Source organism: Artibeus jamaicensis, unplaced genomic scaffold, assembly GCF_021234435.1.
Source record: "Artibeus jamaicensis isolate MK-2021 breed Jamaican fruit bat unplaced genomic scaffold, CSHL_Jam_final contig_426, whole genome shotgun sequence".
NCBI lineage: Eukaryota > Metazoa > Chordata > Mammalia > Chiroptera > Phyllostomidae > Artibeus > Artibeus jamaicensis.
The window spans coordinates 3,739,032-3,765,911 of NW_026521826.1; the positions used below are offsets into that span (position 1 = coordinate 3,739,032).

Genomic DNA, 26,880 nt, shown 5'->3' on the forward strand with positions numbered 1-26,880 from the left:
TCAGAACATTATCCTTTTAAATACATATGTACTTGATATAATCTAAGTAAATTTTATAGAAGAAGTCAATAAACACTTTCCTACCATAAAATAATCAAAGGGCAGTTAGATGGGAAAAAACCCTATAATGTTCAAAACTCTCCACAGATTAGGAGTTTGTAAAGCATACCAATGCCTGGTACAGACAATAGGGTTTCAATAAGTATGTGGAGTTAAAGAGTATAGGAGTGAGAAAAATGCCAGAATTAGTAAATCTGAGGAAATTTTTTTAAGTTTTAAAAAAGCTTCACATGTACAAGGAGAGACTGTCAAAAAACTGGAATTACCTTCTTCAAGGAGGGCAGGCCCCTTGTAGTACAGGCTTCCCCCACTAGGTGAGTGTTCTAGGAAGCCATCTATATCAGAGTACCAGCTAGTGTTGTAAGAGGCTGTACTCAGTTTCAAAAAAATTTTTTTGAAGACTTTCAACACATTTGCCCATTTTATGCTGGGTGATTTACAAACATACCTGCCCACAGTGGCTGAGTGTTGGGCAGTTTTTGACTAAAAACTGGCACCACTCCCATGCCCTCCCCTCCCTATTCATCCAGATCTGCCCCCCACCAAGCAACTTATTTTTGTTTCCCTAGATTTAAAAAGTCCTCAAAGGGAAACATTTATGTGATGTGGAAGAGATGAAACAAAAAACAATAGAGGCACTAAAAGGCATCAAAATCAAGAATTAAAAAAAAACTGTTTTGCACAATGGAAAAAAGGTCTCAACAGGTGCACTGCATCAAATCGAGGGTCCCCCCTCATATATGAACTCTTAGAATTAACCAGTCCTGCCCTATGGGGAGAAATGAACGCAAAGAAGACACCTGCACTAGCACTGTCTATCTGCCTTGGTTACAACTGCTGCTTGACAATTCAATAAGCAGTTTTTAAAAAATGTGTTTCAAAACATTTTAGGCAGATGAAAGACAGCTCAACAACCATATTTTACTTTATTATGTGAAAATAAATTTTTCTGATCAAATGTATGCAGAAATAAGCATTACCGTGAATGACACTACCCACAAAAATCACCCAAAATAAATCTTCACTTTCTGTTATACAGTTATATTAATTATTGAATTCAAATAACTCTTAGATTTTTCTATCTATTTCCCAAATACTTTTTCTTCTTAAGCCATTCAGACCTTTGACAACATATATGGAAGAAATTCCTGTCATGAGGAAGTTGGGGTCCAAAAAGGAAGGGTGGCCCCCTATTTTTCAGGTTAGCAACAGGGCAATTGGAGGACGAGAGGGGGGGAAGGTACAGAGAATAAGTAGCACAGATGGTAGACAGAAAATAGACGGGGGGGGGGCAAGAATACTATGGGAAATGTAAAAGCTAAAGAACTTAAGACACATGGACATGAACTAAAGGCAGGGAATGTGGGTGGCAGAGGGTGTGCAGGGTGAAGGACAATGAAGGGGGGAAATGGGACAACCTTAATAGCATAATCAATAAAATATATTTAAAAAATTTTTAAAAACCTAATCACTTCACCTTCGATGATGAATTTTTAAAGTATATTTACTGTAATATTCATAATAATGTCCCATGTTTTATATTTTATAGAATAAAATTCTAAAACCTTTAAATTCCATGAATTAAATAAAAAATAAAGCATTATTATTTAAAAAAATTCAATCATAGCCCAAACTTAGAAAAATAAGCAATTGTTTAAGAGGTGGTTTCTGCTATAGTCTATACAAGAAAGAAAAAAATGATACTACTTCTTAAAACTGAAATGTATCTGCAATTACAAAGTTTTTAAAAACTATACATTGACCTAATCAATGCAAAAATAAGGCAACCTGGAGTTTCAAGCCTGTCCGATTATATAAATAGTTACTGAAATGCATTTAAATTATCCGAAGAGCAGCTACATAAGCCACAAGTCAAAATATAACCTAACTTCTATAGTTCTCTATAGAGGACCTTCAAAGCCTTATGGGGAGAAAAGGATAAAAGAATACGTTACACTTTACAAAAATATAGCCTTAAAGCAACAATTTTCAAGCATTGGGTTTCAAGAGCCTTTTTACCTCTTAAAAACTGTTAAAGACCTGAAAAAATTTCATGAATATGGCCTACATTTATCAGCATTTACTGTATTAGAAATTAAAATGGAGAAACTTTAAACATACTAATTCACTTAAAAATACCAACAAACCTATCACTTGTTAGCACTTTTTGGACATAACTGTATTTTTCAGAATAAGAAATATTTAGTGACAGAAGAGTGGCACTCTTTTAGAAGATAGCTGGACTCTCAAAACTACTCTGAAAGCAATTTGTTGTGATGTATCATTTTAGATGAAGTATATGAAGAAAATCCAACTTTACACACACATACAGCTTGGAAAAGGAAGTGCATTTTAATATCCTTTTCTGGATTTACAAATATTTTCTGATATCAAAACTTGGTAAGTGGTATTTTCTTAAGTGTTAGAAGAAATGTGGAATCTGAAACCTTATTAATCAACTTTTCATGCTGTTAGAATAAAACCTATCTTGTACTTTGAGTGGATCTTTAACATCCAGGCAACATTTTGTTAACATTGTGTAGTGGTCACTTGGAACAATGTTTCACTGAGCTATGCAGAGCTTCCAAACACATACATAATATTTTCAAATTATATAACTTAATACCACCAATCCCATCAGAAAAGTCTCATAGATAGTCTTCTCAGAAAAGAACTGGGAAGCTGTCAAATTTATGGTGGTGGACATGAGTTTTCTAAATTACTAATTTTTGTTAAAAACTCAAATTTGTTCATTAGCAAGAAAAACTTACGGCTCCCTTGAAGTGAGGTTCATGTTAAGAAAATGTTGGCTAAACACCCGTTTGAATAAATAATCAGTTTGTTTGCTAGTTCTATCAAGTAAAAATGGTACCCTACAAAAAAAAAACCAAGTTCAACTCACAACTCAAACACAACTGGTTTTCTCCAGACAGCTTTGAGATAGAAGAAGTACTTTATGTGTGCTTCCCATTTCATCAGATTAAAAGGATGTATACTCACAGATTGAAATGAAATAAAAGCACTAATTTGTATGGATTCATTAAGGAGATTCTTAAGTTGAATGGTGTTTTTTAAATTTCAAATGTACAGCAGTGAAGGCAAGAGCTACCAATATAGTTTGCTACCGATGTATCTTGATATATTAAAAAAAAACAGCAACTTTACCCATCATCACTTTTGCAAATGTCAGAAAAACCTTAATATTAGTATGAAAGAATTTTTACCTAATAGACCCCCTAAAGTACCTTGGAAGACAGCAGGAATCTACAGAGTATACTTTAAAAAATTTCTGGTCTACCAAATTGTAGGGTTCCTATGTGAAGAGGAGTCAAGCAAACCAGATTGTAAAGAGTTCCGCTCTCAAACTGGATATCTACAGACTGACTCTAATTTTATGTGTTTATTTTGATCTCATTCAAAGAAATGATTCATTCTATAGCTAAACAGTTCCAAACCCACAGACATTACTAATTAGAGCTATCCTATAAGGTCTACGTGCTTAAGTAAAGTTATATTATGACGACCATACCTTGTCTATCAGATCTCGATTGACACAGTTGGGCAATTGCTGGAGGAAAGCATCTACTATGAGCTTGAGATGAGATCCGGTGCTGGCTTCTTCATCCTCTTGTTCTAGGTTATAAGAATAAAAACATGAATTATTTGAGAAATAGATAACCTAGAGAGCTTTTCTTACCCATGAAAAACTAAAGCATTTTCTGAGATATTGCCCTAGAAGGTTTGGGTATCTCCAGAATCACAACTCCAGGTCACTACTGCCTTTCAGATTTCAACAATAAAGCAGCAAACTTTTTCATTAGACACAAAATCTTAGTCATAACTTGCATGTAGTTTTATAGTAAATCTGTTTTTTTTAATCTGCCAAATACTCTTTCCCACAAGTCTTCAGTTAACAGCACTCACTACTGCCATCTGAAGGAAATCGAAGGGATTCTGATGGAAAGGGGTACTGCCAGATCACAGCATACTAGCATTCTCCTAGGTCACAAGTAAAGATGACAGAGATCAGCTAAGTCCTTCCATGACACTTATATACGGAGAATGGGAAGAATCTCCTTTCCCTCTGACATCACTAGCTGGTATGAGCTGAGCATGGGGCAGCCACCAGCCATGCCCACCCTCCCCCATGACATGGATAAAGAGAATCTGCAGTAGGAAACAATTAAGCCAATAAAGGCAAAAGTAATAATGGCAGACGATGCCCTTCCAAATAAAGAATCCTAAATAATAAAACTAACAATATTTTCCAATGTTAAATATAAAACATTACTCAATATAAAGATAGATAAAATTATTAAAGATGAACTGATATACCAGTTGTCTTATCTCTCACCCATTAAGAATAATAACTCAAATACATTTATATTAGTATAAAGATTATATCATAGAATTAAAATAAATTTAGAAAATGCTAGAAAGTAAAAAAGCGTAAGCTATATCTATTAAGATACTAAAAATTTAGATGATCACTAAGGCTCACGGTCACATATCATGAGACAGGCAATGTTGCCGTTCTCAATCAAAATCCAAAAAAGTGATTATTTGGCAATAAAAGAAAAACAAGAATTAGTGAGTCAAAATCTATATTCTTAGGTTACAGTTTTGGGTAGAAAATCTAATCAGAAATTTAAATTTTGGGGAAAATACTGTTTACCTTGCTCATCAAGAAGTTTCTTTGTAAGATCCTCAGCTTCCTCTGCACCCTCTAACTCCAAGCTGTCATCATTAATTTCTAGGTTCTCCAATTCAAGTTCCAAATCATCAGAATTTGATACCTCCTTATTATCCTTTGATTCTTTTGCCTCTGCTTGAAGACAAAGAATCAGTGTCTCTAAATTAAAAGTTGCATTCAAATCCTGCTTCAAAAAATAGATAAGGATTTACAAAATTTGCATCATTTTCTTAGAATCAATATATATGTATACCTGGCAACATCTGAGTATAAATATATTTAGGTTTTATAAAATACATTATGCCCACTGAGAACCAACACCATTACTTCTTTGATTCTGTACGCCATCTGTTCACTGAAACGATGGATGGATGGATGGATGGATGGATGGATGGATGGATGGATGAAGACGGATGGACATACATGGTATGTCCTGGATTTGTGGTGAAGATGAGGATAATTAAAGCTGATTAAGGTGAAATCAGATTAAGGAGGGCCTCAAACTCCAACAGGAGTTCTAAGTTTCTTTATTTACATTTTATTGATTATGCTATTACAACTGTCCCAACTTTTCCCACTTTGTCCCCATCAAACCAGTACCCCTAGTCATTCAGGCAAGCTTAACACCACTGACCACGTCCATGGGACATGTAAATAGGTTCTCTGGCTACTCCATTTCCTATACTGTACATTACATCCCTGTAACTACTCTGTAACTACCCATTTGTACTCCTTAATCCCCCTCAGCAGTTTCCCTTTCCCCTCTGTCCCCTTCCCATCTGGCAACCATCAAAACACTCTCTGTATCTATGATTCTGTGTTCTTCTTATTTGCTTAGTTCGTTTTTTAGATTCACTTCTTGATAGATGGGTTGTTTTTTTTTACCATTTTATTGTTCATAGTTTTGATCTTTTTCATAGATAAGTCCCTTTAACATTTCATATAAGAGTTTGGTGATAATGAACTAAATCCTTTAGTTATTTCTTGTCTTAGAAGCTCATTATCTGCCCTTTAATTCTGAATAACATCTTTGCTAGGTAGAGAAATCTTGGCTGTAGGTCCCTGCTTTTTATAACTTTGAATATTTCTTGCCCATCCCTTCCAGCCTGCAAAGTTTGAGAAATCAGTTGACAGTCTTATGGGAACTCCCCTGTAGGTTAACTGTTTTTCTCTTGCTGCTTTTAAGATTCTTTATCTTTAACCTCTGGCATTTCATTAATGATGTGTCTTGGAGTGGGCCTCTTTGTATCCTTCTTGTCTAGGACTCTCTGTGCTTCCTGGACTTGCATGTCTATCTACTTCACCAGAAAAGTTAAGTGTTCTTTCATTACTTTCTCAAATAGAGTTCCAATTTCTGGCTCTTTCTCTTCTCTTTCTGGCACTCCTATGATGCAAACATAGAAATGCTTCAAGTTGTCCCACAGGCTGCTTCCACTATTCTCCTATGTTTGGATTCTTTTTTCTTATTTTGATTGGTTGTTTTTTGCTTCCTTGTATTCCAAATCATTGATTTGATTCTCCATTTCATTTACCCTGTTGTTGTTTCTCTGTAAATTGTTCTTTATTTCAATTAGTGCAGCTTTTGTTTCTGGCCAGATCCTCGTTATGCTGGTGAGGTGCGAAGTTCTTTGAGCATTCTTATAACCAGTGTTTTGAACTCTGCATCTGATGGACCGCTTTTCTCCCTTTTGTTTAGTTCCTTTTCTGGAGTTCTGATCTGTTCTTCCATTTGGGCCATGTCTCTTTCTCCTCATTTTGGCAACTTCCCTGTTTGTTATTATGTATTATGTAGAGCTGCTATGACTCTGTCTTGGTATTGTGGCCTAATGTAGTAGGTATCATTTAGGGTTCAGTGCAGAACCTTCCCTATCACCCAATCTGGGTACTTGAGGTGCACCCTTAATGTAGGCTGACTACACCCTCCTCTTATAGCTGAGCCTTGACTGCTGTTGTCAGGTCAGTGGGAAGAAATTTACCCAGGTTAGTAGCTGCAATGACCATCTGTGACCACTGACGACCAGCCTCCATCCCTCATGGAACATCAGCTACGCGGGTGCAGGACAATAGTGCGCCAACATATATTGTCCACTGGGTATACAGCCTCTTGGGTTTCCTAGGTGGTGCAGGCGAAGGTCAGCCCCCACCTGTGTTCTGTCCAGGGCAACTCTGCCTGAGCTATAAAGCTACCTGATATGGTTGCTACTTGTGCTAGGCTTGGAGATTCCCAAGCTGTGAATCTAGGCTGGCTGCTGCTAGTGCTGGACCTGAGTCACTTAGCAAGAAGTGTGGGGGCTGAGGGCTCACTGAGACCAGATGTTCCTTGTTGGAGAGGATTTAGGAAGTTGTGAAGCATGAGCCAAGACCAGCCATTCATGTGGATAAGCAGCCTGGGTGGGCCCACAAGTTGGATGGGATGGAGTCTCTGGGTATTTCCAGGGCAGATGCAACAGTGTTAGCTAGGTTGATGAAGTCTCAGATATGGCACCAGACTGCTGGTTTTCTGCTCTATGGGGGACAGGTTTAAAAAAGAAACAATGGCCTCTGTCTGTCTTTCTGCCCGGAAGAACACTGTCGCCCAGCTTTCACCTTGATGCCAAACACTTCAGTTTCCCCCATATGTCATTGGTGCCTTATGAGCTGCTTACCCCAGTGCTGGAGCTCACAGGGAGTAAGTCTGAGTAAGTCCGTGTATGGGTTAAGAGAAACTGCCTGGGACTCCCGAAGTTTCTCCCACCAACTCAATTCCCAATGGTTTTATAAGTCAGAAGTTATAGGGACTTACCTTCCTGGCACTGGAACCCTGGCGTGGGAGGCCAGGTATGGGGCTGGGACTTCTCACTCCCAAAAAGTCCCCAATTTTTTACTATCACATGTGGATGTGGAACCAGCTGTTCCATATCTCTGCCCTTTCTACCAGTCTGATGGATGTGGCTTCTTTAATTCCGTAGTTGTCAGATTTCATGCAACTTGATTTCTGACATTTCTAAGCGATGGTTATTGTATGTTTTAGTTGTAATTTTGATGTGGCTGTGCGAGGATGTGAGCCGTGTTTACCTGTGCTGCTATCTTGACGAAAAGTCCACCCATTTTCCAGAGTTTCTCTTTTATGCAGAATGACCTTTGTTGGATCATAAGAATAACACTCAAATGTGATTACTACAATATACTCGCCAACAATAAACAAGATAAATTTGAAAGATAGGAAAAAATAGATTACAGAGAGACCAAGTAGGAAGATACTGTTCTAATTTAAATGTCAGGGGTTAGAAAAAATTGATAAAATGAAACAAAACAAAAAATGGCCAGAAACTACTAAAAAACTAAATAAATTATAGAAGAACAAAAAAGAAAAAGGAACTGAACCTAATTCAATAAGATTGGTATAATATTGATAATTACTACTGGATAATAAGTATATTGAGTTTACTACACTAGCCTAAATTTTACATTTGAAAATTTTCTTAAATAAAAAAACAAAAACATTCCTGAGTTTAAGAATTTATGCTTAAAAAAAGTGATGGAATTGCAGTATAAATGACTCAAACTGTAGTATTTCTCAGCCTCACCTTCTCTTACAGTCTTCTAATCACATAATTTCTGCACTAAATGTAGAAATGTTTTACTGATAGTTAATACCACACTATATTTGGGAGAATCAAAACTCTAGTATGCAGTGGTTTTGCTGCTTCTAAATAAAGACAGACTAATATTTTCATATTCATTCTTCCTTTCATTCAACTAAAATTTTAATTCCCACTACATGCTAATTAGTGTTCTAAGCACCAAAGATACAACTTTAACTGTCCCAGACAAAAATCCTGCCATGTTGCACATATATTCATTCTCCAGTGTTCCCTGTTGTCTGGTTACCAAAAATGAACATTTACTGCTTAGCTACTATATAATTCAGAATTATTCTAAGCTGCTAAACATTTAGAAAAAGCTTAAAATGTGACCCTTGTTCTCAAAAAATGTACAATCCATCTGGAGAAATTAAACTAATAGGCACTTGGGAGTGAAATGGAGTACAGTGAGCAGAGGACTGTAAGCACAAAACAGAACAATGTATGAAAACCATGAGGCAAGATGACTGGCTGTGGCAGAGACTGAAAAGGAGAAAAAAGTAAAACCAATGTGGTAATAGACATAGTTGGAGCAGAAGACTTTAACCAAACTGCAGGGTCCTTGAGATAATGTTAACAAGTTTACATTATATTCCAAATAAATGTAAAGCCATTAAAAGATACTAGGTAGGAGAGTAAAATTAATCTTTTAGAATACATAGGAGGAGCGAGCGCAAACACAGGGGAGCCAGGTAGGAGGTATCATGTGTAGCCCATGTTAAGAGATAATGGTAGCTTAGATTAGAATAATAGCAGTAAAGATAAAGCACATCCAAGACACATTTAACAAGTTAGATTAACTAGACTTGATTACTAAAGTGACTATTCCTTCCTCTTCCACTGGACCCTGAAAAACACGGACATTTGGAAGAGATGAAAGAGAAGCCAAAGATAAGCAGAAAGAAAAATCAGGAGGGTATAGCACCACAGGAAAGTAGTAAACTGTTAAATTGCCTGAGAGATCAAATAAGACAAAACCTGGAAACTGCCCTAGAGATACAGCAACATAAAAGGAATTAGTTATCTTTGGCAAAAATAGTTTCAGGGTAGAGGTGGCACTGAAGCCAAATTGGAATGGACTAAAGAACGAGAAAGTAAAGACTCCAAGTATAGCCAATTATTTCAAGAGGACTCAAAAAAAAGGGACAGGACAATAGTTAAAAAGGGACCAGAGCCCCCAGGGGTTCTAAAGCATTCACAATTTCTGTTTTGATCTGTTCTGTTTTATTTACAAAGATGAGAAAATGTATACTGAGGTCAGGATTCAGTAGAGACTGAAAGAGAGAAAGATCGATAGAGAAGACAGAAAAGGCACAATGGAATGCACAGGGTTCAGGAGAAACAAGGAGACAAGATTCAGAGTAAGATGGACTGGCCTTTGACAGAAAGTATAAAAGTTCACCACATCACCCAGGAAAGAAACAATCTATAAGTACTAAGGCAGGTAGACACATAAATAAGAAGGTACACATTGTCAAGGAAAATCTGTCTGATGGCTTCTATCTTCTCTATGAAGTACTACATCAAGCATAATCTACTAAGGAGGGAAGCAGAATAAAAACTACAGAACAAAATGAAAATGTGTCATGGAGTGTGCAAAAAGTGAGATGAGGACAGAAATACTGTCAAGTTTCCACACAGAACTGAGGATCTGGCTAAAGTGGACGATCGTGAATTTATAAAGTTATCAACCTACCTAACTGATCATCTCCAGGACAGCTCAATAGTCTGGATACAGAAACCAGTATGGTAGATGACTAAATCCATCCAGGGTTGAACTTGGCAGGCAGACATGAGTAAATAAAGGAGAGGGAGAAAGAATATACAGGACAAAGATACTAAATTTGTACTATATACTATTCTAGAAAAGGAGGGTCCACCTCCATATATCTTGTCAAAATCCAAGCCAAGCTTGAAAGTCTGTCACAAAGGTCTATTTCTTCTACAGGTTTTATGAGATCTCCAAACATATGAACTGCCGCCACTGTCTTAACTGTCAGTGCTTTGTACTTTTTTTATAGACCCACTCCTATTCTACTTCAAATTATAATTCTTTGAGTCCCTGGCTGCTGCCTGCTAATGTGGTAAGTACAAAGATACCATGGTCATATTTGTCTCCCTTATGGTACTCAGTACACTGTTTCATAAGAGAGATTGAGACCCTAAGCTTACTTCCTGAAGAAGAAACAAGTATTACAACCCTTGAAGTCAAACTTGCATGATGATAGGGAAAAACACAGACATAGCAGAAATCATACACTACTGAGGAAACTAATATTATACGAGCTAGTCCTCACAAGGGGGAGAGGGGCTTCAATGGTATGAGAAAATGCCCGTTTAAAAACTTTAACTGACAAAACTGGGTAGTAGATATTTAAAATGAGTGTATGTATGTGTATAAATATGTATACATATATATGTATATATATGTATTTCCCTTTGATCTTTGAAATAATTAAAATATTTGAATACTACTCTTCATAAAGTATAAAATAAAATTTACCTTAATGTAAAGTATGTTTAGATCAACCAAGAGGTTTTACTATTTCAAACTACCACAAGGGACTCGTGTAAGGTTCTCACACTACAAATTGATCCCACTACCTTTTTCACAGAAAAAGCCTACTTTTAAGGGTCAGTGTATTTTTACGATTGTGAAGAATAATGTTATGAAGAGTAAGAAACTGCTTTACTGTTCTTCTAATTAGCAATCCTTACAAGCACTACCCCACCCTATTCAATATATTATGTATATGAAATAAAGAACAAAACCAATTCTTTTTTTAAAATTTAAGTAAAAAAAACCTTTGTGTTTGGGTAGTAATAATGCTGATATAGGTACACTGATTTTAACAAATGGACCACTGTGGTCAGAGATGTTGATAATTGGAGATTTTACACCTATGTGGGGCAGGAAATATATGAGAACTCTGTACTTTCCACTTAATTCTGCTGTGAACCTAAAACTGCTCTAAAAAATTAGGTCTCTATTAAAATAAAAACCACTTTGGTGCATCAAAGGACATTATCAAGAAAGTAAAAAGACAATCCTGACAATGGGAAAGTATTTGCAAAACATGTAGCTGATTAGGGTATTTGTATTCAGAATATATACAAAGTTCTTACACTAAAAAGACATTCCAATTAAAAATGGAGGCAAGAGACTTAAATACGTTTTTCTACAAAAAATATGGAAATGAACAACATGTAAATGACAAGATGTCCAACATCACTAGTCATTAAAATAATGTAAGCAAAATCACAATGAGGTACCACTTCACACTCATAAGAATGGCTAAAATCAAAAAGAAAACCGGAAGATAACAAATGTTGGCAAAAATCCTTTGCCAACTGGAGAAACTGATCCCTTATACATTGCTGGTAAGAATGTAAAATGGTTTAGCCACTGTGGAAAACAATTTGGTAGTTCCTCAAAAAGTTAAACACAGAATTACCAAATGATCCCATAATTCTTCTCCTAGTTATATACTCGACAACTTGAAAACAGGAACTCGAACAAGTATGTATCCACAGCAGCACTATTCACAATAGCCAAACTATGGAAACAACACAGAAGTCTACTAACAGATGAATGAATAAATTGTGGTATATATACACAATGGAATATAATTCAGTCATGAAAAAGAAACGGAGTACATCTAAGTGCATAATGTGGATATACCCCCAAAACATGATGTTAAGTGAAAATAAGCATAAGAGATCATTCATTGTATGATACATTACATGAAATATTCAAAATAAATAAATCCAAAGGAACAAAATGCAAATTGAGAGATGCCAAGGGCTAGAGAAAGGAATAAACAAGAAAAAAATGTTTAATGGATACTGGAGTGACAGAATGTTTTGGATGTATTATAATATTTATATACCAAAAGGAAAGTATACTATTTCATAAGCTTAATATAAACCACAAAAATTACTACTCTTAATGTAATGTGAAAAGCAATTAGCACAGTAATTAAGAGCACAAGTCACTGACAGGGATTAAATTTCAGGTCTAGCTATGCAGGTTATTTGACCCTGAGTAGCTATTTAACCTCTTTGTGACAGTTTCCTCATCTAAAAAGTAGGGATAACGACAGTAGCTGTCTCATAGAGTTCTTAAGAGAATTAAATTCTTATGTATATTATAAAGTGCTAAAATGATGTTTGGCACCAGTGAATATTAAATATAATAGGTATTATTTTTATTAGCTATTATTTTTAATCGGTTCCCTACTTAAATTAATCAGAATACAAAAGTAACTTTAAAAAAATTATCTCACTCCAAATCCCCATCACCATGCCCTTCCATCTTCTCTTCTCCATCTCTACGGTTTGGCAGAATTCCCCTTAGGAAACACCGTATGACTAGCATTCAGGACCTTCCTCACAAAGAGTTAGGGATATCTAGCCTAAAAAGAAAATTACAGGTAAACAGCACTAAAGAGCTAACAATGTCCCTAACAATCAAGATGAGGTAAATTTAGATATTATTAAGAGCTCACATGAATTCACTGTATTATAAATAAACATATTCAAATTATTTCACATTAACTTAAATGTTTTAACACTGTTGAAAGTATGTCCATTATCAACCTGTGATATGCCATTCCATATTATTCTGTTATGCATTTAATCTAATGACTCAATGTTCATGTTATGAAACTAGCAACTAAAAAATTACTTCTTACAGACACTATTTTAAAAATAATTTTTATAGAACTTAAGATAAAAATCTGTTTTCTAGAATTTACCTTTAGAATCATCTCTGTTGCACTCTTTATTCTGACAACTTTTTTCATTATCTTTGAACAAGATGGCTGGAACAAAAGCTTTCAAATCAATAAGGTTCTCATAAAAATTCCGAGCGTCTTCATCTTCCCATATACCACCTTCCAAGTCATATTCTCCAGGTTTACCAGGTGTAAATATATCAATTCCAGGCCCATGCTCTAAAAAAAATAATAAATCACAGGGAATTAAAACTATTTTTGAGGTTCAGCATGCTTAACATGACATTTTCATTTTCATAACTAATGAATCTTGAGTATTCAATGAACATAAGCTTCTTCAATCAACAAGCACTTTGGATCGTTTACATAAACATCCTTAACATCAAATCACAAACTGTTTTAGGTAAAGTAAAATTGAACCAGGACAGACTAGAGGACAGCATAGGATAAAGATGCTTTTCTCTTCAATGCTTAACAGCAATTAATATGAGACTAGGTAACCACTTGATATATTAGGCCTACCTTCATGAAACTTAAAACCAAAATAAAAACTATAGAAGCCTGGACTTCCAAGCAAGATGAAAGCATAGGTAGATACACTTTGCCTCTTTGTACAACCAAAAGAAGGACAATAAAAAAAATTACAAACAAAAATAACCAGAAGTGCCAGAAAGTCAAACTGTATTGTATGTCTGAAAACCAAGGAGTTAAACATTCTTTGAGACCAGTAGGAGGGGCAGAGACAGGCAGCGGGGTGGAGAGGATGAGTGGCAAGGTGGTAGCTAGTAGACGGGCAGTCCCACATTTGCATGCAGATAAACTGGGAGGAACAATTGACACAATCCAGGGTTCCAGTACGAGGAAAGACAGCCTCAGAACCTCTGACTGAAAAAACCTGTGGGAATTACAGCTAAGAGAGAAACTCCTAGCCTCAAAGGAGAGTTCATTGGAGAGACCCAGGGGGTCCTAGAATGTACACAAACTCACCCACCTAGAAATCAGCACCAGAAAGGCCCAATTTGTTTGTGAGTAGCGGAGGAAGTGCCAGAAAGCCAACCAGAGAACAAAAGAAACGGCATTGTTCCCTCTCGGCCCCTCCTCCACATACAACAGCACAACACAGCAACCTGGGCTGCCCCGCCCTAGCCAATACCTAAGGCTCCACCCCTTACTATGCAACAGGCATGCTAAGACAAAAACAATATGATCCAAATGAAAGAACAGATCAAAGCTTCAGAAAAAAATACAATTGAGCATTACAGAGATAGCCAGTCTATCAGATGCTGAGTTCAAAACACTGGTAATCAGGATGCTCCAGAAATGGTTGAGTATGGTTCACAAAATAAAGAAAAAATTAGGGCTAGAAAAAGTGAAATAAAGGAAAAATGTACAAGGAACCAACAGTGAAGAGAAGAAACTGGAACACAAATCAATGGTTTGGAGCAGAAGGAAGAAAAAAGCATTCAACCAGAACAAAGGGAAGAAACAAAAATTCAAAAAAATGAGGAGAGGCTTAGGAACATCCAGGACCACTTTAAATGCGCCAACATCCAAATCATAGAGGTGCCAGACAGAGAAGAAGAAGAGCAAGAAATGAAAAACTTATTTAAAAAAATAATGAAGGAAAACTTCCCTAATCCGGCCAAGGAAAGAGACTTCCAGGAAGGCCTGGAAACCCAGAGACTCTTAAAGAAGTGGACCCAAGGAAGCACATAATAAGGCACATCATAATTACATTATGCAAGATTAAAGATAAAGGGAGAATCTTGAAAGCGGCAAGAGAAAAGGAGACAGTCGGCTACAAAGGAGTCCCCATAGGGCTATCCAGCTGACTTCTCAAAAGAAATCTTGCAGGCAAGAAGGGGCTGGAAAGAAATATTCCAAGTCATGAAAGGCAAGGACCTACATCCAATATTACTCTATCCAGCAAAGCTATCATTCAGAATGGGAAGGCAGATAAAAACCAAGTAAAAGGAGTTCATCATCACCAAGCCCTTATTATATGAAATGTTAAAGAGATTTATTTAAGAAAAAGAAAACCAAAACTATGTACAGTAAAATGACAACAAACTCACAGCTATCAACAATGAAACCTAAAAAAAAAAAAAGAAGAAAAACTAAGCAAACAACTAGAACAGGAAGAGATTCACAGAAATAGAGATCACATGGAAGGTTATCATCAGGGAGGAGGAGGGGGGAGAATGGGAGAAAATGTACAGGGAATAAGAAGCATAAATGGTAGACACAAAATAGACAGAGTAAGGTTAAGAACAGTATGGAAAATGGAGAAGTCAAAGAACTTATATGTATGACACATGGAAATGAATTATGGTGGGAGAATGATGGTGGGAGGGGGAGGGCAGGGCGGAGGGGAATAAAGGGGAGATAAAAATGGGACAACTGTAATAGCATTATCAATAAAACACATTTAATAAATAAAATTTTAAAAAACAAAATAAATTATATAGAAGCCTGGCTATTCCTAAAACATAGAGCTTTCCAAGTCTCATCCTCCCCCACGAAGCTTTGTTGTTTCTGTGTGTGAGTGTGGTTTTGGGGTTTTTTTTTTTGACAATTTCCAACCCTCTTATATCACGATCATCTTTCCAAGTAGAACATAAACCCTTAATTAAGAAGCATCCCAGCCCGGATGGTGTGGCTCAGTGGATTGAGCATTGGCTTGCAAACAGGAAGGTTGCAGGTTCAATTCCCAGTCAGGGCACATGCCTGGGTTGCAGGCCAGGTCCCCAGTTGGGATTGTATGAAAGGCAACAGATCAATGTTTCTCTCACACGTCTCTCCCTTTTTCCATTCCTTCCCCTCTCTCTCAAAATAAATAATTTTTTTTAAAAAGCATTTCTTCATATGCACCCAAAGGCTGTGTTCACTGCAGCATTATTTACAATAGCTAATGTATGGGAGCAACCCAAGTGCCCATTAATAGATAAAGTGCTTTAGCCCTAGCCAGGTAGCTCAGTGGTTAGAGTATCATCCTGATATGCCAAGGTCATGGATTCAATCTCCAGTCAGGACACATACAAGGAGCAACCAATGAATGCCTACATGAGTGGAACAACAAATCTATGTCTTTCTTTCTCTCCTTTCCTTTCTCTCTCTAAAAATCAATAAATAAAAAAATTTAATGGTTTAAGACAGGTAAGCGGATAAAAAAGTTTACATATATGTAACACAAGAGAACATTACTTGGCCATAAAAAGGAATGAAATCGTAGCATCTGGGACAGCATGGATGCACCTGGAGGGTATTATGCTAGGTAAAATAATGTAAGTCAGAGAAGGACAAATACTGTGTGATTACACCTGTATGTGAAATATAAACAAAACTGAAACAGACTCAGACACAGAGAACAGACTGGTGGTTGCCAGAGGGGAAGTGAGTTTGGGAGATTAGGTAAAAGAGAGAAAGAGATTAAGAAATATTGTACTGCCCTGGCTGGTATGGCTCAGTAGATTGAGTGCTGGACTATGAGCAGAAGGGCTGCCAGTTCTATTCCCAGTCAGGACATGTGCCTGGTTTGCAGGGCAGGTCCCTGGTTGGGGGCATGCAAGAAGCAACTGACTGATATACCTCTCGCAACTCAATGTTGCTCTCCCTTTCTTCCTCCCTTCCCCTCTTTCAAAAAATAAATAAAAACTTTTCTTTTAAAGAAGTATTGTACAAGTTGGTAGCTATAAAACAATTACAAGAATGTATAGGACAAAATAGGGAATACAGTAAAAAATACTGAAATAACTATGTATGGTACCAAGTGCACACTAGGAATATCTAGGGGAACACTGTGTAAAGTATACGATTACCTAATCACTATTCTCTACACCTGAAACTACTCTAAAATAACACTGAATGTAAACTGTAACTGAAAACTAAAATTAAAAATAAAAGAAGCATCCTTCCTTTTGGCATAATCCTGGGTATAAGGCATACTGCCATAACTGGTCAATTGATAAATAACAGGAAAAGGAGAGAAAAGATAAATATTGTACACAGACATGGAAAACCATATATAAATTTACACAGACACATAACTCTACCTTTATATACAACTATATATTTTAAACTCAGAGCATTAAAAGTAATTAATTTCCTACTTCATGATCATAAGACCATTCAGGAATATATCTATTCTCACTGTGCTTCTCTCTAAACAAGAATTTTAAATAGGAGAATGATCATGAAGGTTAAGATAACCCTAAGACAAATTAGATTATTCACTAAAAGTTATTATAAATAAAAATAACAGCAAAAACAAAAGCCATTGGTTCCCTAACTCATTAATTATATGCCTTAAAACAAATATATTTAAACATAAAACACTAAACCCATCTAAGGGAAATGACTGATAAATCAATGTCTGTTTAATGAAAAAAATAAGCAAAAGCAAAGGACAAACTAGAAAACAACACTAGCAATTTTTATATGGAGGAATTACTATCCATAATATAAAGAGTCCCTACAAATAAAGACCAAATTCCCAATAGAAAATGAATAAAGGCTCTAAACAGATGAGTAAGAGGTCATATGAAAAGATCCTTAACGTCAGTATCAATCAGGATAATGTTAAAACAAACTTTTTATCATTTTGACCCATAAAATTGTTTAAAAGACTGGTATCAACAAATGTTAACAAGACAGTAGCAGAGTAAGCACTCTCATATCTGAACTAGAATACAAACTGATATATAACACTGGGGGAGAGCAAGCGGTCACTACTTATCAACATTTAAAATAAGCATAATATCCGATTGTACAAAATTCCATTAACAAATCTATACCTCAGAAATAACAGAAAATATAAACTATGATTTACAGGAATGTTCATTATAACGCTGTAACAGAGCAAAACTAGAAAGAATCTAAATATCAATAATAAGGGCTAACAAACTGTATATACACACTATCTAATATTAATGGGATATTAAGAAAAATGATGTGTATCTATATGAACTGACTCAAAAGACTCTCAGAAATGCATTATCAAAAGAAAAAAGGAAGTCGTACAAGATAATATCCTACATAAATGAACAATAAAACTCCATATAGATATATAATTATGTATTTATTATTGCACATACTTTTTGTATTAAAGAAGTCTGGACAGATTCATAGTAAACTGTCAACCAAGGTTATCTTAAAGAATGGAATGGTATGACAAGAGACTTTCACTTTCTACTCTATAATATGTATGAATATTTTGTAAATCTGAAAAATAATGTATTTCATAGTACTTTAAATTGTAAAAAAATTTCCACTTTTGAGAGGCAAAAAAAATGCTACAAAGTCAAAACCACAGAAAACTGAAGGAAAATAATTGCAATGTATATAAAAAAGAGTAAAATTTCCTTAACATGACAAACACTTTCACAATCAATTTTTAAAACAGATAAATATTTGATTTTTATTTAAAAAGAAGGGGTAAAGAATTTAAGACAGTATGTCACATGGAAAACCATATATATAAAAAACAGCCAATAAACTTAAAGAAAAGATGCTTAACCACACTCAGAATGTAAAAATCAAAAACTGCACTATGGTAAGCATGTAAGAAAACATTCATTCTCATATACTTAGTGGCATGTGTATTTCTCTGGAAGAGAATCTGGCATTATATATTAAACCTTAAAATGCGTATAACCTTTTAACTCAGAAACTCTACTTCTAGGAATTTATCCCTGAAACACTAGTACACGTACAAAAAGTCATAAGTACAGAAATTTTACTATAACACTGAATATAATAGGTAAAAACAAGTTATAACTTAAATGTCAATCAACAGAGGATAAGGTACATATAGCACAATTATATAAAAAATATTACTATGTAGTAATTTAAAAACAATTAGATGGCCAGATATGAACTGACATAAAAAGACATATAAGATATACAGCAGTATTTTTAAAAAGTAGTTGCAGAACACTCTCCATCATGTATAGTGTGGAGCCCATGATGTCACATATGTTATTATGTATCATGTCACATAGATGAATTTAAAGTCCACATTTAAAAAAAAGAGAGAGAGCTTCCGCCAAGATGGAGGCGTAGGTGGAAACACTTTACCTCCTCGCAGAACCAAACCTAAAAACAAAAAGTTTTAACAACAATAAACGCAACCAAACCACACAAAAAATCGACAATACAGAGTCCGAAAACAACGAAATGCTCAGCTAAACCGGTGAGAGGGGCAAAGCCAGCATCGGAGCAGGTGGGGCAGAGAAGATCCCCCGACCTGGGAAGTGCACAGGCAGCTGAGGGCACAGTTCCCAGGTGCGGGCTAGCTACAGGCAGACACAGGGAAGAGGCACGGCTGGCTGTCTGCAGTCAGTCGAGCATTTGTGCGCAGATAAACCAGTGAAGAGGCGAGCATTGAGACCACACGGTGCAGGACAGTGGGCTCACACATATGCGCTCGGATAAACAGGCAGGGGGTGAGCGATGAGGCAGACTGGGCGAGCGAGAGGACCCCACTGCTCCCTCTCTGACCCCGCCACCACATAGAGCATCACAAACCAGCAACCTGAATGGCCCCACCCTGGTGAATGCCTAAGGCGCCTCTCCTCACACGTAACAGGCAAAAACAGATAAAAAAAATGGCTCAAGAAGAATTCAGAGCCCCAGAGCCAATAAATCTAAGCAACCAAGAAATAGTCAAACTATCAGATGCACAGTTCAAAACACTGGTCATCAGGATGCTCACAGAACTGGTTGATTTTAGTCACAAATCAGAGGAACATATGAAGGCTAAACTAATTGAAATGAATGGAAATGCACAGGAAACCAATAGTAATGGAAAGGAAACTAGGACTCAAATCAAGGGAGTAGACTAGAAGGAAGGAAAAAATGACCAAACAGAAAAATATGAAGAAACAAGAATTCAAAAAAATGAGGAGAGGCTTAGGAACCTCCAGGACATCTTTAAACACTCCAATATCCAAATTATAGGGGTACCAGAAGGGGAAAAGGAAGAGCAACAAGTGGAAAACTTATTTGAACAAATAATAAAAGAGAACTTCCCCAATCTGGCAAAGGAAATAAGACTTCCAGGAAATCCAGGAAGCTCAGAGAGTCCCAAAGAAGTTGGACCCAAGAAGGAACACACCAAGGCACATCATCATTATAGTAGCCAAGATTAAAATGAAGGGGAGAATCCTAGAAGCAGCAAGAGATAAGGGGACAGTCACCTACAAAGGAGTTCCCATCAGACTGTCAGCTGATTTCTCAAAAGAGACCTTATAGGCAAGAAGAGGCTGGAAAGAAGTATTCCAAGTCATGAAAACCAAAGACCTATAACCAAGATTGCTCTATCCAGCAAAGTTTTCATTAAGAATGGAAGGACAGATAAAGTGCTTTTCAGATAAGGTCAAATTCAAGGAATTCATCACCACTAAGCCCTTATTATATGAAAATGTTAAAGGGACTTACCTAAGAAAAAGAAGATAAAAAAGATGAACAGTGAAAGGACAGCAAACTCACAGTTATCAACAACCACACCTAAAACAAAAGCAAACTAAGAGAACAGCTAGATCAGGAGTGAACCATAGAAATGAAGATCATGTGGAGGGTTAGCAACAGGGAAGTGGGAGATGGAGAAGGGGGGAGAAGGTACAGAAAATAAGTAGCATAGACAATAGATAGAAAATAGATAGGGGGGAGGGTAAGAATAGGGGAAATACAGAATCTAAAGAACTTGAGACACGTGTTCATGAACTAAAGGGGGGAAATGGTGGGGGAGTGGTGTGCAGGGTGGAAGAGAACGGAGGGGGGAAATAGAACAAATGTAGTGGCATAATCAATAAAATAAAAAAAATATTTAAAGTAAAAAAAAAAAAAAGAGAGAGAGAGACTACTTCCAGCCAAGATAGAGGCGTAGGTGGAAACACTGTACCTCCTCATACAACCAAGTTTAAAGACAATGAAGTCTTAGTAACAAAAATGCAACCAAAACACAGAAAATTGAACTGTACGGAAGTCTAACAACAACAACAACGAATCATTCAGCCAGATCGGTAAGAGGGGTGGAGTCAGCAGCTGGTGAGTGGGGTCATGCAGAAAAAGGTGGCCAGACCGACCCAGGAGCGCAGGCGCAGTTAGCAGATCCCAGGCGTAGGGTAGCAACAGGAGGACCCGGTGAGGGTGTGGGGCAGCTGGCTGACTGCGGTCACACATTCACACTCAGATAAACCAGGCACAGAAGCGAGCAGTGAGACAGACAGCACAAACCAGGGCCCCAGTGATGGGTATTAAAGCCTAAAAGCACCAACTGGAAAAACTTTAGGGGTTGAGGTGCTGGGAGAAGCTCCCAGGCTCACAGAGAGTTTGTTAGAGAGACCCACAGGGTCCTGGAGGGTGCACAAGCCCACACACCCAGAAACCAGCACCAGAAAGGCCCAATTTGCTTGATGGAAGCAGCAGAAGAAACTGAAATCTGAGAAAGAGCATGGAACAAGCGCCACTGCCCCTCTCTGACCCTGCCCCCACATACAGCATCAAAACCCAGTGACCTGGGTTGCCCAGCCCTGGTGAACACCTACGTATGAAGGTGAACACCCTTCCTACGTAACAAGCGCGAACAGACCAAAACATTATGGCTCAAGAAGAACTCAAAAGAGCCAGAGCCAACACTTCTAAGCAACCAAGAGATAGCCAACCTATCAGATGCACAGTTCAAAACACTGGTCATCAGGATGCTCACAGAACTGGTTGGTTTTAGTCACAAATTAGAGGAACATATGAAGGCTAAACTAATTGAAATGAAGGGAAATGCACAGGGAACCAATAGTGGTGGGAAGGAAACTGGGACTCAAATCAAGGGAGTGGACCAGAAAGAAGAAAAAAATGACCAAACAGAAAAGAATAAAGAAACAAGAATTCAAAAAAATGAGGAGAGGCTTAGGAACCTTCAGGACATCTTTAAACACTCCAACATCCAAATCATAGAGGTACCAGAAGGGGAAAAGGAAGAGCAAGAAGTGGAAAACTTATTTGAACAAATAATAAAGGAGAACTTCCCCAATGTGGCAAAGGAAATAGACTTCCAAGAAATCCAGGAAGCTCAGAGAGTCCTAAAGAAGTTGGACCCAAGAAGAAACACACCAAGGCACATCATCATTACATTAGCCAAGATTAAAATGAAGGAGAGAATCCTAGAAGCAGCAAGACATAAGAGGACAGTCACCTACAAAAAAGTTCCCATCAGGCTGTCAGCTAATTTCTCAAAAGAGACCTTATAGGCAAGAAGGGGCTGGAAAGAAGTATTCCAAGTCATGAAATTCAAAGACCTACATCCAAGACTGATCTATGCAGCAAAGCTTTCATTTAGAATGGAAGGACAGATAAAGTGCTTTTCAGATAAGGTCAAATTCAAGGAATTCATCACCACTAAGCCCTTATTATATGAAAATGTTAAAGGGACTTACCTAAGAAAAAGAAGATAAAAAAGATGAACAGTGAAAGGACAGCAAACTCACAGTTATTAAGAACCACACCTAAAACAAAAGCAAACTAAGAGAACAGCTAGATCAGGAACAGAACCATAGAAATGGAGATCACATGGAGGGTTAGCAACAGGGGAGTGGGAGGAGAAGAAGGAGGGAGAAGGTACAGAGAATAAGTAGCATAGATGGTAGGTAGAAAATAGATGGAGAGGGCAAGAATAGTATGGGAAATATAGAATCTAAAGAACTGGTGACACATGGACATAAACTAAAGGGGGGGAATGGTGGGGGAGGGTGTGTGCAGGGTGGAGGGGAATGAAGGGGGGAAATGGGACAACTGTAATGGAGTATCAATAAAATATATTAGAAAAATATATATAAAATACTGAAATAAGTAAAAATAAATTTTAAGAAAGGAATTGATGAAAGTGAAATAAATAAAATATAAATTAAAAAAAGAAGAAAGAAAAGAAAAAACAATGGATTTGCACTGTTTAACCTACCTGACCAAGAACCAGAACTATGGACTGAAACAAAATACAGGGTCTAGCACAAAACACCCCTATTTTTAATTACAAAATCCTAAGCATGTAATTCTCTAATATAACAATACCATACTGAAGCACACCATACAACATTTTAGGTAAAATGCTTAAACTAAAACTATAAATTATTACACCCATATTATTACCCTACCACCTACACTCAAGCAGGTGTTACTTCTGCCAAACCCTGTATTATTAGGGAAGAATGTGAAGACAATGAAGGAAGTAAAAAGGGAGAAAAAATAGAGATGGATGACAAAAGAAACACTAAAAATTGTTAAAGACAAGCAAGAGGCAAAAGTAAAAGGTGACTACAAGAGAAAAGCAGAATTAGAATGCTGAATTCAGTTTTTCAACAATTATCACATAAATAAAGATAAGGAGAAGGATATAGAAACGAACAAGATATCTCTACCGGAAGATTAAAAAATGAAAAGAAAATTCAAACGTAAATTAGAAATATGAAACACAGCCAACAAGGAAGCACATTATCTGACCAGGAGAAAGTAAAGGGAGGGTGGAAATACTATACTGACAATCTATACAGAAGGGACAAAAGGATGACAGGTACCTTTGAAGATGACTACTATAAGGAAGAACCTGTAATTCTAGAAAACTGCTCTCAAAATACTGAGAAAAATTACAGCACCAGGGCTAGATGAGATACCAACAGAATTATTCCAAGCCATAGAGATTGAATATCCATTAAAATCCTAACAAGAATATGTCAAAAATGCAGAAAACAAAACAACAGCCTACAGACTTGAAACCTTCAATATACAGCACAACTGTCAAGAAAGGAGATGCCAAAGAGTAAAGTAACAATAGGACCACTGCTTTAATTTCCCACACAAGTAACATAACGCGCAAGGTGATACAACAAAGGCTTCTACCTTACATGGAGCAAGAAATGCCAGATATTCATTCATGCTGGATTCAGAAAAGGAAGAGGCACTGAGATCTAAGTGTGAGCACTTAGTCTATGTTGTATATAATAAAAGAAAGTCTTTCACTGCATTGATTATGAAAAGCTATGGGTTACTCTGAAATAAATGGGTGTGCCTCAATATTTGACTGTCCTGATGTGTACCCTGTATCTTGAACAGGAAGCCACTGTTGTGACAAAATAGAGACAGAACAATTTTCTATAAGGTAATGTGTCAGACAAGGGTGCATTTGATTTCTCTATTCATTTAATCTGTACATAGAACATATATGAAAAACCAGGCTAGACTCAGAAGAAGTGAAAACTGGTAGAATAAATAACAAATAACTTAAGACATGCAGGTAACACCATCTTACTAGCAGAAAGTAGTAATGATTTGAACCAACTTCTGATAAAACTGAAAGAAACTACCAAATAGGACTGCATTTGAACATTATAAAAATCACGACTACAGAAAAAATACACAACTTGAACAGAGACAATGAAGACACTGAAATTGTTAAGAGTTTCCTTACCTTGGTTCACTTATCAATTCAAATGGAGACTGCTGCCAAGAAGTCAAGCAAAGGCTGGGATTCAAAAGGGCAGCAATGGAAGAATTAGGAAAGCTCTCCAAGGGCAAAAATGTTGAGTCCTAAGAGACTAAGGCTAAGTAAGGGTCATTTACACCCTTGTCTTCCCAATTACTATATGGAGATGAGAAAGTTGGACAGTAAAGAAGGCTGACAGGAAAAAACTGATTTATTTGAAATAGTGCTGGATGAGAGCTCTACCAATACCCTGGACTACCAGAAAGATGAACAAGTGGGTCCTAGAGCAAATTAAGCCTGAAAATCACTGTAGGCAAAAATGACAAAATTGAAGCTGCCCTACTTTTTGGTCCATCATGAGAAGGCAGGATTCTTTGGAAAAGACAAGAGTGCTGGGAAAAATAAAAGGCAGCAGGGAAAAAGGAAGACCAAATATGAGGTGTATTAACTTCATAAAAGCAGCTGTAGCCATGAGTCTGCAGGGGCTGAGCAGGGCTGTTGAGAACAGGACACTGCACATCATTCAGATTCTCCAGGAGTCAGAACTAGCTCAACAGCACGTAACACACACACACTGTACAAATATTTCACTGTTAAGATTTTTAAGTAAATAAGAGTGCCAAAGAGTTTTATAATAATTTCAAAAATAATAAAAAGGATTAATAATTTATTAACTCGTATCTACCTAATATAAGCATATTTTATCAACAGTTAGTGTGACAGGTTAAGAGCCCTACTGACTAAAGATCAAAAAGGAAATCTGAAACACCTTTGAAAGAATATGAAACACAACCCACCTCACAAAATTATAAATAATTTATATCACAAAACTGCAAAGTAAGCTTTAGTTCAAAATAATAATTTAAGACAATATATAATTCAAAACAAACATTAAAAATAAGGATAAATATAGAAATATTAGAACCCCAGAGGTCCAATCCATTTTATCACCTATCTAATAAAGTGACTCTTTCTACAACTCCAAGTATAGCTTAAGACAGGCCCCTGCTGGATATAATACAAGGTATCTGTTACAAAAGAACCCAAAGGAACTGGTCATGATACCATGAGTTAATTATTATTAAGTTTGAAGCTTTTTCCATTCAGAAGAGCATTTCAAGTTGTTTTTTATGTTTATTAGGTTTTGCTACTACTTCATTTAAAATCCTTAAATTTTCAGTAATACACATCTGACAATAATACACTTTAGTACATGAGAATACTTACTAAATTATATTGTTTTTAAGGGCATCTTACCTTCTGGTGTTGGTTTGTCCTGAGGAAGATCTGGCATATTTTCATCCAAAAGGTCTGCTAAGGATTGAGAATTTGCCAGCAGCTTCTGATAAGACATAGCAAATTCCTCATACTGTTTATGTCTATCTTCACTTAGCTCCCCTTTAGAATGTAGAATACGCCTATAAACAAATGAAATAATCCAATAATTTTATCAAAATAGATGTGATCGTGTATTATTACACTGGTAATGTTCCATATATCACACAAGCATTTACCACAATATTCTCTGACAACTTACTTTTATTAATTAACATTTTCAAGATATATCTAAATTAAACAAAAAATTGTATAATCAAATTCACCTAAGCAATTACATTTTAACACTGGTTCTTCAAAGAATAAGTATGATTAACAATTATGCCTATGAACATAAAATTTAACAATATGCCACCAAATAAAAAGTATTTAGTCTTTTGTTACAGTCACACTCCCGAGACTTAACCAAAAATACTTAACACAAACAAGTTAGTTTTCAAAAACAACAGGTTACAGAAGTATCTTTAAAATTTTACAACAATCTGAATTGAGATTATCTTTTGAAAAACTCTCATCTTCCACATAGCCACTCTCAATTTACTGTGCAAGTAATAGTTATTTATTCATGTAACAAATATTAACTGAACAACCCACTTAACCAAGGCCAGGAGCAGAGGACACAACTTTTCTTCCACTCTGCAAACAGTTCACTAATAAGCCACCCATAATCAGAAATGTTAAACTTAAAAATTTTCAAAATGTATAAAGTCAAGTAAAAATCTTATTATACCAGTATAGATGGCTGAGATGTCTATAGCCAGATCCACCTTATAATATTTATGTAGTACTATAACATTCTAAATTTATAAATCTTAATGCAAAATATACCAGTAGGTTTCAAACAATTATAAATTGTAAATTAAGTCATTTTCAAAAGTAATATTTATAAGTTTTTTTAATTCATCATCATTTGAGTTTTCTGATGAACAGGGAAGAAAATGATTTCGAGGTTTTTTGTGATGC

At 36.3% G+C, this 26,880-nt stretch overlaps 1 protein-coding gene across 3 annotated transcripts in view; it reads right to left on the reverse strand.

Annotated features, from left to right (window-relative positions):
• UPF2 (UPF2 regulator of nonsense mediated mRNA decay) overlaps positions 1-26,880 on the reverse strand; it is a 119,872-nt gene that overhangs the window by 72,499 nt on the left and 20,493 nt on the right. For 2 of the 3 annotated variants that reach the window (XM_053665762.1, XM_053665763.1), the window contains exons 4-7: positions 25,840-26,000; positions 13,134-13,331; positions 4,736-4,888; positions 3,590-3,693 (exon numbers count right to left, since the gene is read on the reverse strand). In XM_053665762.1, the coding sequence (XP_053521737.1) occupies positions 3,590-3,693; positions 4,736-4,888; positions 13,134-13,331; positions 25,840-26,000 (616 nt within the window). The remainder of the gene's footprint in view (positions 1-3,589; positions 3,694-4,735; positions 4,889-13,133; positions 13,332-25,839; positions 26,001-26,880) is intronic. The other variant, XM_053665764.1, reaches the window with a different exon arrangement.